The following is a 14,555-nucleotide window of genomic DNA, read 5'->3' on the forward strand; positions in this document are numbered from 1 at the left end:
TTCTGTTAGATAGTTATTAGTTTGCTCAATATAGTTAGTTAGGACTTGGGAGTTTGCCTCCCTGCTCCTGATTTGGGGTTGGGAATATGGCTTGATCAGTGACGAGTGACTGTCAGAGGCGCCTGTACTGCCTCAGAGAAGTGCACATCTCCGTCAAGTGCAGTATGTGCTGCTCTTTCCTCAGGCAAACTTACCAGGTACAAAAATTCAAGCTGAAGAGACATCTGATAGAGTGTGCAATGAGAGCTCAGTCATATCCAGGCAAGGAGACTGCCCCTCCCTTGTTCTGGTCAGAAGCTTCAAAAAACATGCCTCCTAGCACCATTACTTTCGACACAGGGATGGGTAAGAATAGAGCCAAGGGCTCTTTTTCTCAGGGGAGGCATTCTCAAAAATCTAGAAAGGTGTGCCCCTTGAAGTCCACCTCTAAGGGGAGTGCTTCTTCCCCAACACTTTCTGTGTTGCGTGACTCTTTGCACCCTGTCCCAAAAGGTTCAGAAAATCTGAAGAGTCACTGCACCAATTTGCAGGCTCCAAAAACTAAAGGTGCTTCAGCTCCAGTACTGTCTGCAACAGCTGGTCTGTCATCAGTAACGAACAAGGACTGACATTGTGAGCCTAGACTGGGTCAACCCCCAGTACCAGCAAAGGAAAAGCATAGAGATTCCCTTGAACCGATGGTACCTTCATGCTCACATAGTGAAGTGTTGGTTTCCAAGGGATTTCATAGAATCATAGAATATCAGGGTTGGAACGGACCTCAGGAGGTCATCTAGTCCAACCCTCTGCTCAAAGCAGGACCAATCCCCAATTTTTGCCCCAGAACCCTAAATGGCCCCCTCAAGGATTGAACTCACAACCCTGGGTTTAGCAGACCAATGCTCAAACTACTGAGCCATGACTCCTGCCCCCTTCATACACTGGCTCTGTCAATATGGGGAGAAACTAACTGAGGAGAGGTATATGACAACAGAATATCCTCCCAGATCTGCGGTCTCTCATCTTATTGGACCTGGTCCCGTCTAGGGAGGTTCTGACACCATCAGTCCATGAGCACTATAAAGGGAGAAGCTGGTCTCCGGTCTGTCTACCAATATAGGCATTGCAGCCCTACCATACTGCTGGCACCCCATTAGAATTGAACCCTACATTCTCCTTTTCAAGACAATCCAACACTGAGGAGGAACTGACATCTCTACCACAGAAGGTGAGCCCAGATAAAGGATTGAGAAGCTCCTGGGCTCCCCCACGACCTATGCTATGGGGACTACCTCAACTCATGTTGGATTTTTCTCACTGGCCTTACTGGGGATGTGGGACCCACACATGCAGTATTCAGAAGTGGTACAGTCCTGTCAAGAATCACAGCATCCTTTCTCCTCCAAGAGACCAACCTGGCCTGCTCCATGAGCCTGTGGAGGAAGAAGAGCCAGATTCAGCAGTTCGGCTGGTTTTGCCAAGAATATCATCTTCGTCTCCTAAAACGGCAGTTGCCCCGGTCTCACCGTCTCTGCTGGATGATCACAGCAGATCCTGGAGCTGTTAAGGAGGGTTGCTGATATACTCCAGATTCCTCTGAAGGAAGTCCAAGAGACATCCCACAAACTCCTGGACATTTTACAAAATGCAGTGCGTCCAAGGTGGTCATATCCTCTAGTGGCCAAAGTAGTGACATACTCCAACAACATGTGCAGCTATTCCTAAGAGGGCAGAAAAGAGGTACTTTGTTCCAAGTGAGGGAGCAGAATTTTTATTCATGCATCTTGCCCTGAATTTCCTGGTTGTTCAGGCTGCTCCAGAAAGGAGTAGGCAACAAGACACCCCTTCAGATAAGGAGGCTAAATGCTTGGACCTCCTAGGGAAAAAAGTGTTTACAGCTTCCAGTCTGCATTTCCAAATAGCCAGTTATCAGGCCCTACTTGTGAAGTATGATTTCATCAACTACTGCAAGTTTTCGGAATTCAGACAAGTTCCTTCAGGAAGACAAAGTGCAATTCCAAGCCCTCCAACCTGCTGCCTGTTAATTTCATTTTGTGACCCCTAGTTCTTAAAGATAAACATCAATGACCTAGAGTTCACAGTTAATGTATCTGATGTGGTTTTCATAAATAAACTAGAAAGAACATGATCAGTCCTATTCCAGAGAGAAAAATCAACTTCTTCTGTCCTGGTGAAAGCAAAATTTCCTATCTCTGTGTGCACTGATCATTAAGGGAAAGATGAACAATAAGACTTGCATGGCAGAATTGTGGAATTAGAACCAGAAACATCCTCACTCATCAGGTTAGCAGGCTGGTGATTGACCTCTTTGTATCGGAAAACAGCAGTACAGTGACCTGTAGCCTCTTCAGGAAAGATCAAGATGTGATGTGGGGAATGACTTCTCACAAAGCTGGGCAATGTTTCTTCCATATGCCTTCCCACCTTTTCCACTGCTTTCCAGGACTATACAAGAGAGTTACTTTTTATGCCTTTCTGACTGAAGAAGTCTGGACTCCTAGGCATGATTAACTTAGTATTGGACCTTTGGTTGTCTCTGTCTCACAGAGGAGGTTTGCTATTGCAAAAGTCAGTCATCCCATATTGTAAAACCCAATCCTTATCCTGGTCCAGACAGGTTCAAAATGGATACTTGTGTGAAGTGATTTTCAAAAGAAGTCAATGAATAGAACCTATTCTACTGGCTAGTGCAAAGTCCATATTTTAACTAATATGTTAAGTATAGCCTTGACTTCCCCCAGGAGGTGTTAATGTGGCCTTAATAGGCAAAGAGGTTAAGCCTTTTTGGTATAATGTCCTCAGCATGTTCAAGAAAAGGAAGTTTTGTACAAATCCCAACATTAAATGCTTCCTTAGGGCACCAACCTTTATTCTAGTCCCACAAGCTCATAAATAAATACATCGGAACCTAAATTCCCTCTAAGCTGTGTGGCCGGGTGGCCACCCAGCAGGCTATCAAATGCCGGCACTTCAGGTGTCCCTCTCCACACTGCTGTGCTGCTCCTGCCCTCTGCCTTGGAGCCCCTGGCCAGCTGCTACCGGGAGGGGGAGGTGGGCACTGATGTCAGGGTGTCCCCCTTCCCCTGTCCCTGTACCCCATCTCCACAGAGCCGGGGGCGACATGACAGGGCTCAGGACAGGGCTCAGGATGGAGGGAGCTTGCTGGCAGCTGTTGCTGTGTCTGGACAAGCAGGCTTCAGACTGCTGAGTGCCAATCTACTTAAAAGGGCAGCGTACTTAAAGGGGCAGTGTGTGTGTGTCTCTCTGTCACGCATTTGCACTGATGGCATGCAAAATCCAACCTCATAAGATTATTTTATCTCAGGAAATACTGAACATACTGAGCTACTGTTCTCATTTTTGTTAGACAGCTCATCAGTAGTTTGGTGGTGAAAGGGACTCTCTTCATCCTAGTTTTAAGAATAATTTCTACTCCATTTTCTGGTCAGAATTATACAGAGGGGACTGGGGAATGTTTTATAATTCCATCACTACTTTGTTTTGGTAAAGGACTTCTATTGTTAGAATCATAGAATCATAGAATATAAGGGTTGGAAGGGACCCCAGAAGGTCATCTAGTCCAACCCCCTGCTCGAAGCAGGACCAATTCCCAGTTAAATCATCCCAGCCAGGGCTTTGTCAAGCCTGACCTTAAAAACCTCTAAGGAAGGAGATTCTACCACCTCCCTAGGTAACGCATTCCAGTGTTTTACCACCCTCTTAGTGAAAAAGTTTTTCCTAATATCCAATCTAAACCTCCCCCACTGCAGCTTGAGACCATTACTCCTCGTTCTGTCATCTGCTACCATTGAGAACAGTCTAGAGCCATCCTCTTTGGAACCCCCTCTTAGGTAGTTGAAAGCAGCTATCAAATCCCCCCTCATTCTTCTCTTCTGCAGGCTAAACAATCCCAGCTCCCTCAGCCTCTCCTCATAACTCATGTGTTCCAGACCCCTAATCATTTTTGTTGCCCTTCGCTGGACTCTCTCCAATTTATCCACATCCTTCTTGAAGTGTGGGGCCCAAAACTGGACACAGTACTCCAGATGAGGCCTCACCAATGTCGAATAGAGGGGAACGATCACGTCCCTCGATCTGCTCGCTATGCCCCTACTTATACATCCCAAAATGCCATTGGCCTTCTTGGCAACAAGGGCACACTGCTGACTCATATCCAGCTTCTCGTCCACTGTCACCCCTAGGTCCTTTTCCGCAGAACTGCTGCCTAGCCATTTGGTCCCTAGTCTGTAGCTGTGCATTGGGTTCTTCCGTCCTAAGTGCAGGACTCTGCACTTATCCTTATTGAACCTCATCAGATTTCTTTTGGCCCAATCCTCCAATTTGTCTAGGTCCTTCTGTATCCTATCCCTCCCCTCCAGCGTATCTACCACTCCTCCCAGTTTAGTATCATCCGCAAATTTGCTGAGAGTGCAATCCACACCATCCTCCAGATCATTTATGAAGATATTGAACAAAACCAGCCCCAGGACCGACCCTTGGGGCACTCCACTTGATACCGGCTGCCAACTAGACATGGAGCCATTGATAACTACCCGTTGAGCCCGACAATCTAGCCAGCTTTCTACCCATCTTATAGTGCATTCTTCCAGCCCATACTTCCTTAACTTGCTGACAAGAATACTGTGGGAGACCGTGTCAAAAGCTTTGCTAAAGTCAAGAAACAATACATCCACTGCTTTCCCTTCATCCACAGAACCAGTAATCTCATCATAGAAGGCGATTAGATTAGTCAGGCATGACCTTCCCTTGGTGAATCCATGCTGGCTGTTCCTGATCACTTTCCTCTCATGCAAGTGCTTCAGGATTGATTCTTTGAGGACCTGCTCCATGATTTTTCCAGGGACTTAGGTGAGGCTGACTGGCCTGTAGTTCCCAGGATCCTCCTTCTTCCCTTTTTTAAAGATTGGCACTACATTAGCCTTTTTCCAGTCATCCGGGACTTCCCCCGTTCGCCACGAGTTTTCAAAGATAATGGCCAGTGGCTCTGCAATCACAGCCGCCAATTCCTTCAGCACTCTCGGATGTTGTTATACTCTGTCTGAAGTTTCATCCAGATTAGGAAGAGATCAAGATTTGATGGAGGTCACCTGACCTTGACCAGCTATATTGAGCTAAAAGTTGTTGACCTTGTGTGTACAGTAGAGTAAAGGCTGGGGTTAGGTAAAATTTGTTAGCTAATCCCAATTTCCTTTCTTAATCTAGACAGACCCTTAGAAGATATGTAAATGGTATCCCCTAAAACCAACTCCAGCACTGCCATGTTGCTGCCTACTTGCTCGTATTTCTTTTTTGCAGTCTAATCATTTCACCATTTCAATTCTGTCATACAGTTGCCTTGAGGGACCAAGCAAGAGTCTCAATAGCACAGCTGAACCTTGTGCTTTTTTATAATTGTACCACTCTATGCTGTTACTTTGCTGATGATTTGGCTTTTTATTGTATTTTATTTCAGCATAAAATTTAAAAAAATAACCTCCTATCTTTGGGCCATATAATGAAACTGTTAGGATGGTGGAAGTTTGATTTGAAATGTTGGAAATTTGCAAGAGCATGCAAGCCATGAGACAGATTTTTAATGTATGGTCCCATTAAAAAGAAAACAATTTATATGTACTGTCCTATCACCTTTTTAAAAAATTAACTATATAATTTGTTCATTCAGTGGCTATTTTCACTTTTAACAATTTTATTTTTATATATTTTAGGAGCTAAATTTAGAAAATATGCAGGCCACTCAGCACATATAACTAATGTACGTTGGTCACATGATTTTCAGTGGGTGTTAAGTACAGGAGGTGCTGATCACTCTGTTTTTCAGTGGAGATTTATTCCAGAAAGTGTAACAAATGGAATCCTTGAAACAGCATCCCAAGGTAAAAATTACCATTTTCTGAAAATTTGCTTATGATGTTTATTTTGTTGTTTTTGTTTCATAAAAATCAAAGAAATATGTAGCACTGATGCAGAAGGTTGTGTTGGATGAAGAGAAAAATATTATTTTTCATATTAGTCTTTGGAATACCACACATCCAGCTTCCACAGGGCCTTTTGCTTTCCTGTAGATTCATGAGAGTTAATAGACTAGTGTATGTCCCAGGCAAAATCCACTCAAATAATCCTGTAGCAGGATTCAGGGAATTTACCTGGGAAGATACCAGAGATATTTTCAACTCACATCAAATATAAGAAGCTTGTAAGAGGGAGAGATGTATGAGATCAGAGTCAGTTTTCAAAATTGAACACCTGAAATTGTGTACACAAATCCTAATTGTGCATGAAAAAGGCAATTAGCTGTGTAAATGCCATTTTGTGTGTCTATGTGTAAATATGCATATGAACATGTGAGATTTGTGTGTACAATTTAATGGTCATATTTGAAAATTGCACTTGTAATGTGCATTGTGCCTGTAATATTGAACAGAAGCATATAAATTACATAACGTCAACTGCTAAATATTGGATTTCCCTGCAGGAAATCTTTCACATGGTCTCAGGCCCTGCAGAAATTAACTGATTTTTTCCATGTGATATAACACATTATTTCAAGCAAGTAGAGGGATCACACATCATGCAATATTTCAGGATAACATAAAATTTCTGCATGTCATCACTATAAAAGGTAGTTACAGATAATGTATAATCCCAGTTGAGTGAATTCCATTAATTATTATTAGGGCTGTCAAGCGATTACAAAAATTAATCATGAGTAATTGTGTGATTAAAAAAAAGAATCGCAATTAATCTCATTGTTAAACTATAATAGAAGACCATTTATTTAAATATTTTTGGAAGTTTTCTACATTTTCAAATATATTGATTTCAATTACAACAAAGAATGCAAAGTGTAGAGTGCTCACTTTATATTTATTTTTGATTACAAGTATTTACCCTGTAAAAAAACAAAAGAAATAGTATTTTTCAATTCACCTAATACAAGTACTATAGTGCAATCTCTTTATCATGAAAGTTGAACTTAAAAATGTAGAATTATGTACAAAAAAACCTGCATTCAAAAATTAAACCATGTAAAATTTTAGAGCCTGCAAGTCCACTCAGCCCTGCTTCTTGTTAAGCCAATTGCTCAGACAAACAAGTTTATTTACATTTGCAGGAGATAATGCTGCCCGCTTCTTGTTTACAATGTCACCTGAAAGTGAGAACAGGCGTTCTCATGGCACAGTTGTAGCTGTCATTGCAAGATATTTACATGCCAGATGTGCTAAAAATTCATATGTCCTTTCATACTTCAACCACCATTCCAGGGGACATGTGATCATGCTCATGACGGGCTCGATAACAATCCAAAGCAGTGTGGACTGATGCATGTTCATTTTCATTATCTTAGTCAGATGCCACCAGCAGAAGGTTGATTTTCTTTTTTGGTGGTTTGGGTTCTGTAGGTTCCGCATTTCAGTTTTGCTCTTTTAAGACTTCTGAAAGCATGCTCGACGCCTCGTCCCTCTCAGATTTTGGAAGGCACTTCAGATTCTTAAACCTTGGGTCGAGTGCTGTAGCTATCTTTAGAAATCTCACATTGGCACCTTCTTTGCATTTTGTGAAATCTGCAGAGAAAGTGTTCTTAAAATGAACAACATATGCTGGGTCATCATCCGACCCTGCTATAACATGTAATATATGGCAGAATGCGGGTAAAACAGAGCTGGGGACATGAAGTTCTCCCCCAAGGAGTTCAGTCACAAATTTAATTAACACGTTATTTTTTAACGAGCGTCATCAGCTTGGAAGCATGTCCTCTGGCATGGTGGCCAAAGCATGAAGGGGCATACGAATGTTTAGCATATCTGGCACGTAAATACCTTGCAATGCTGGCTACAAAAGTGCCATGCAAATGCCTGTTCTCACTTTCTGGTGACATTCTAAATAAGAAGTGGGCAGTATTATCTCCTGTAATTGTAAACATACTTTTTTGTCTTAGCAATTGGCTGAACAAGAAGTAGGAATGAGTGGACTTGTAGGGTCTGAAGGTTTACATTGTTTTGTTTTTTGAGTGCAGTTATGTAGCAAAAAAATTCTACATTTGTAAGTTGGACTTTCACGAGCAAGAAATTGCACTACAGTACTTGTATTTGGTGAACTGAAAAATACTGTTTCTTTTGTTTATCATTTTTACAGTGCAAATATTTGTAATAAAAAATAATATAGACTTTGATTTCAATTAAAAGACAGAATATAATATATATAAAAATGTAGAAAAACATCCAAAATATTTAAATATTTCAATTGGTATCCTATTGTTTAACAGTGCGATTAAAACTGTGATTAATCGTGATTAATTTTTTTTTAGTTAATCGTGTGAGTTAACTGTGATTAGTTGACAGCCCTAATCATTATTCAGGGTTTTACAATAGAGACCTTGGCATTGAAGTGGGAGAATTATCTGTCTTTACCTTTGCGATACAAAACCAGAAATGTTCACCAAGTCCATAGAATGTTTGCAAACACTTTAAAGCTTCTGAAGGTTTTGCGTTAATTCCTGGTAGTCTAAAAAATTGTGAAAATGTGACATAATATTCTGTTCTGACTAGATAATAACTATTACATGTGGATTGATTTTTATGCAGAGGGAGGTATTGAGTCATACAGTGAAGAGTCAGATTCTGATTTATCTGATGTGCCAGAGCTAGATTCAGATATTGAGCAGGAAGCTCAAATCAACTATGATCGCCAAGTGAGTAAAAATGAATATACAGATGTAAACTCAGCTGCCTAATAATCCTCTGTAACTTTTCAGTAAAGCCAGTTAAAATAAAGTTGCAGCAAATTCATCTGTCTACTTCGAGAAAAAATATTTTGACAATATTTATGCAACCAATATACAAAATAAAAGCAGTGTGTACTTTAGCTACAGATGAGTATTTGAAAAGCATTTAAGAAAAAGTGCCTATATGTACAAAAGCCTTATACTAGTATGATAGATATGTCCTTTTATTATCATGCCCATCAGCTTCAATGAAGTTTCACTCAGCCTGTATTATAATATATCACACATAAAAAGTACTTTAAAAGAACACTATTAAAGTTTCAAAATCAAGAACTCGGAAGTATGGAAATAACAGAATTAAGGATGCTGTGCAGCCTTAATTCTTTCTCCTTGTGTGTATGCATTATGATAGATTTTAATTATATGTTCACATACTATTTTTTCCACAGAACCAATGCCTCATTTAGTTTACAGAATGGTGCTGCTCTTGGGATGAATTAGGGTGGTATAATAAAGGAGGCTGTTGTCTGTAGGACCTTGCCTCATTTGCTGCAGAAATTGGAAGGTGTGTGTTGAATGAGGTAGGGGATTAGCAGGAAGAAAAAGAAAGCTCTGATGGTCAAGGCAGTTGAATGCTGCTGTCTTGGAAAATTGGATTTTATCCCTGACTTTGCCACAGAATTCTGTGTGATGCTGAGCAAGTCATTTAAATCAGGCTTTTTAGAAGTAGTCATTAATTGTGTGTTCCTCATTTTCTGGGAGTTCGACTTGATACCCTGGGGTCTGATTTGCAGAAGTACTGAGAACTCACAGCTGCAACTGAAGTCAATGATGAACTCCGCTTTGAACATAAAAAATGCTAACTAATAATGGTAGTTATTCTGAAAAATCACATCCTCCCTGTCTCACATTGGTCATCCAAATTAGTGGATACTTTGAACTTACTCTCTGTGCCGCAGCTCCCTACAGTAAAATGGAATAATGCCACCTCCTCATCTCACAAAGGTGTTGTGAACATAAATTAATGAATGTTTGTGAAGCATTCAGATTCTATTGAGACAAGCACCATAGAAAGGGACATGAGGAAATTAATAATTCTTTGTTCAGAGTGCAGGTAAATGAGGCCTAGGTTCACACACTGAACGAAACAAAATATTGGATAGCTGCTTATTAAGTGAGCAATGTCCATCCTGTGCCCTAACTGAGGAAGGGGTCCTGTGGAAAAATAGTGTATCATCATGTAATTAAAGACTGTATCATAATGGCACAAGGGGGCCAAATTAAGCTTCCACATGTTGGGGAAGCACTGACTCTGAAAAAGATTTGGGGTCAGTGGTGGCTACGCAGCTGAACATGACCTCCCAATGTGATGCTGTGGCCAAAAAAGCTAATCCTGGAATGCATAAACAGGGAAATCTCAAGTAGGAGTAGGGAGGTTATTTTACCTCAGTATTTGGACTGGTGTGACTGCTGCAGGAATACTGAGTCCAGTTCTGGTGCCCACAATTCAAGAAGGATGTTGATAAATTGGAGAGGGTTCAGAGAAGAGCCACAAGTATGATTAAAGGATTAGAAAACATGCCTTATAAGTGACAGACACAAAGAGCTCAATCTATTTAATTTAACAAAGACAGTAAGGGGTGATTTGATCATCATCTATAAGTATCTACACAGGGAACAAATATTTAATAATGGGCTGTTCAGTCTAGCAGAGAAAGGTATGACACAATCCAATGGCTGGAAGTTAAAGCTAGACAAATTTAGACTGGAAATAAAATGTAAATTTTTGACAGAGTAATTAACCATTGGAACAATTTACCAATAGTCATGGTGGTGTGTTCATCACTGATAATTTTTGAATCAGGATTGGACATTTTTCTAACAAATATATTATTGGAATTATTGTGGGCAAGGTCAATGGTCCGTGTAATACTGGAGGTCAGACTAGATGATCACAATGGTCCCGCCTTGAAATCTATGAATCTATGAACATCAGGAGTGAAATCAGGAAGACCAAATCACAACTGGAGTTGCAGCTAGCAAGAGATGTTAAGAGTAACAAGAAGGGTTTCTTCAGGTATGATAGCAACAAGAAGAAAGTCAAGGAAAGTGTGGGCCCCTTACTGAATGAGGGAGGCAACCTAGTGACCGAGGATGTGGAAAAAGCTAATGTACTCAATGCTTTTTTTGCCTCTGTCTTCACGAACAAGGTCAGCTCCCAGACTACTGCACTGGGCAGCACAGCATAGGGAGGAGGTGACCAGCCCTCTGTGGAGAAAGAAGTGGTTTGGGACTATTTAGAAAAGCTGGACGAGCACAAGTCCATGGGGCCGGATGCGCTGCATCCGAGAGTGCTAAAGGAGTTGGCGGATGTGATTGCAGAGCCATTGGCCATTATCTTTGAAAACTCATGGCGATCGGGGGAAGTCCCAGATGACTGGAAAAAGGGTAATGTAGTGCCCATCTTTAAAAAAGGGAAGAAGGAGGATCCTGGGAACTACAGGCCAGTCAGCCTCACCTCAGTCCCTGGAAAAATCATGGAGCAAGTCCTCAAGGAATCAAGTCTGAAGCACTTAGAGGAGAGGAAACTGATCAGTAACAGTCAGCATGGATTCACCAAGGGCAAGTCATGCCTGACTAATCTAATTGCCTTCTATGATGAGATAACTGGCTCTGTGGATGAAGGAAAAGTGGTGGACGTGTTGTTCCTTGACTTTAGCAAAGCTTTTGACACGGTCTCCCACAGTATTCTTGCCAGCAAGTTAAAGAAGTATGGGCTGGATGAATGGATTATAAGGTGGATAGAAAGTTGGCGAGATTGTCGGGCTCAGTGGGTAGTGATCAATGGCTCCATGTCTAGTTGGTGGCTGGTATCAAGTGGAGTGCCCCAAGGGTCGGTCCTGGGGCTGGTTTTGTTCAATATCTTCATAAATGATCTGGAGGATGGTGTGGATTGCACCCTCAGCAAGTTTGCAGATGACACTAAACTGAGAGGAGAGGTGGATACGCTGGAGGGTAGGGATAGGATACAGAGGGCCCTAGATAAATTAGAGGATTGGACCAAAAGAAATCTGTTGAGGTTCAACAAGGACAAGTGCAGAGTCCTGCACTTAGGATGGAAGAATCTCATGCACCGCTACAGACTAGGGACCAAATGGCTTGGCAGCAGTTCTGCAGAAAAGGACCTAGGGGTGACAGTGGACGAGAAGCTGGATATGAGTCAACAGTGTGCCCTTGTTGCCAAGAAGGCCAATGGCATTTTGGGCTGTATAAGTAGGGGCATTGCCAGCAGATCGAGGGATGTGATTGTTCCCCTCTATTCGACATTGGTGAGGCCTCATCTGGAGTACTGTGTCCAGTTTTGGGCCCCACACTACAAGAAGGATGTGGAAAAATTGGAAAGAGTCCAGCGGAGGGCAACAAAAATGATTAGGGGACTGGAATTCATGACTTACGAGGAGAGGCTGAGGGAACCGGGATTGTTTAGCCTGCAGAAGAGAAGAATGAGGGGGGATTTGATAGCTGCTTTCAACTACCTGAAAGGGGGTTCCAAAGAGGATGGCTCTAGACTGTTCTCAATGGTAGCTGATGACAGAACAAGGAGTAACGGTCTCAAGTTGCAGTGGGGGAGGTTTAGGTTGGATATTAGGAAAAACTTTTTCACTTGGAGGGTGGTGAAACACTGGAATGGGTTACCTAGGGAGGTGGTGGAATCTCCTTCCTTAGATATTTTTAAGGTCAGGCTTGACAAAGCCCTGTCTGGGATGATTTAGTTGGGGATTGGTCCTGCTTTGAGCAGGGGGTTGGACTAGATGACCTCCTGAGGTCCCTTCCAAGCCTGATATTCTATGATTCTATGATCAATTCTGGCAATTCCTAACTTCTGGGAGCTTGAGTTTACAGCCTTAATAATGGTCTTTTAATTTAGTTTCTTGTGTAGAATTGTCTATGTTTTTAAAAAGCAAACTGAAGGAACAGAAATTTGATCATGTGGCATCATATTGACACACATGGGTCATCAGCAGGATTAGAACCTTAAGATCCACTGCACTGACCTCTGAGCTAGTGGAGTAACTGATAGCAACAGTAGGTTACTGTCCTCTATGTCAATTAGCACTAGAAGGTGTTTAAACACACATCTTGCCTGTGGATTTCACAGCAGACGAATGGTGAGACTCAGTAATCTTGGGTTCTATTCAAGGCTTTAGAGGGGCGTGTGCTCTAGTGGGCACAAACTCTTCTGCCCATTCCTCTCCAGCTTAACCCGTTCTGTCCTATCCCTTCCAACATGTCTCTTAAGACTTCTCATCTCAGTTCCATTCTTTTTGCCTACCCAGTCTCCTCTTCCGGGCTTAGTCTCCTAACCCCCCCATACTCCCAGTGTCCTTGCCAAACCCAGTTCCCCACTCCTGGCTCCTTGTCCACTCTGTCTGTCCCATTCCTCCCTGCCCACCCCCCAACACTGGCTCCCTGTCTCCCTCCCTGGGATCCTTATTCAATTTTAGTCCTCCCTTCTTACTCCTCACCCTGCTGCTTGCCCCAGTCTCCTCACTCTGTGGCAACTTGTCCCAATCTTTTTGCCTGTCAAGTCCTAGTTCCTCCCCCACACCCTCCTGCTCCTTGTCAGATCTTCTCTCCTGCCCCCGTTCACCCCCAGCTGATTTCTAGTCCCAGTCACAGATCCTTGTCCAATCTCAGTGTCGTCCCCTGCCGCCAGCGGCTCCCAGTACTCCACATGTCTCACTAGCTTCCAGGCTCCTTGCTCAACCAGTTCCAGCCTCCTCTCCCTCCCTGTTCCCAGTTTTAGTTACCATGCCCTGCCAGTCCCAGTCTCCTTGTCCAACCAATCTTAATTCCCCCCACACATACCACCAACTCCCAGTAACACTTTCTCTCCCTTCCCCCTTCATCCCCAGTCTCACCAGACTTCTTTCCCCAATGTACTCGTTTCTTCCCTTCCCTGGTCCATCTTTTGTCCCCTCTGCATTTGAATCAGCTGGCTTCCTCCTTCACACTGTCTGAGTTCCAGCATGGGATTGGGGAGGGTGTCATTGACAGTGCAGGAGAGACAGGCTCTGTACTCTCACTTCCAGTATCCAGCCCCATTCTGACTCACAGCAGCTGGGATCAGCCATTACAGTGAAAGTCCAGCTTCATACTTGTAGTCCTGTGTTGGAGCCACTGTGAGGGGATGAAGCATGCTAGATGTGAGGACAGAAAATTTGGATATTTTAGAACTGAGAGATGTGAGAAGCTCGAGCATGTTCAATGTGGACAGAAAATTTGGATATTTTAGCTGCTAAAGTTGAAAAAGTCTCTAGTGAGAATGTGTGAACAGTGATTTTTCAAAGGCTTGTAGCTTGGCGAAATATTGGCAGATTTTCAGATGGATGGTAAAGGGCACATCCCTGAAACAAATGCCAGATTTCAAGTCCTTGCTCCAAATCATAGATGATAAAGATATTCAAAGAAAAGGTAGCCAGAATTACTTTATTATAAGTAAGAGTGCATTTTTCACTAGCCTCATTAGTGGAAACAACTGAACAGTTTTGGCTGAAATTAGAGATAGACTAGAATTTTCAAAAGTGCCTAGTCCCATTTTCAGACGTGACTTATCTTCTTACTTTTCACTTTTGAAGATGGAACTTAGGCTCCTAAATTACTTTGGCACTTTTGAAAATGTTACCTATAATATTTTATGTTTCATTGTTAGTGTAACGTTGTGGCTTGCCCCATGCACTGGAGAGCCTGGGGCTAAACCAAACTGATTACAAAATGAGCCCCACCTGAGGGGAATCAGACAATTTCCCAT

General features: G+C 42.5%; 1 protein-coding gene across 9 annotated transcripts in view; it reads left to right on the plus strand.

Annotated features, from left to right (window-relative positions):
- Positions 1 to 14,555, plus strand: part of EML6 (EMAP like 6) — a 298,929-nt gene that overhangs the window by 111,767 nt on the left and 172,607 nt on the right. For all 9 annotated transcript variants that reach the window (XR_012667789.1, XM_048842340.2, XM_048842341.2 and 6 more), the window contains 2 exons: positions 5,727 to 5,894; positions 8,604 to 8,710. Coding sequence is in view for 8 of the 9 variants with exons in the window: in XM_048842340.2 (XP_048698297.1) it covers positions 5,727 to 5,894; positions 8,604 to 8,710 (275 nt within the window). In the remaining variant the exon portion in view is untranslated. The remainder of the gene's footprint in view (positions 1 to 5,726; positions 5,895 to 8,603; positions 8,711 to 14,555) is intronic.

The sequence above is a fragment of the Caretta caretta genome, chromosome 3, assembly GCF_965140235.1.
Source record: "Caretta caretta isolate rCarCar2 chromosome 3, rCarCar1.hap1, whole genome shotgun sequence".
Taxonomy (NCBI): Eukaryota; Metazoa; Chordata; order Testudines; family Cheloniidae; genus Caretta; species Caretta caretta.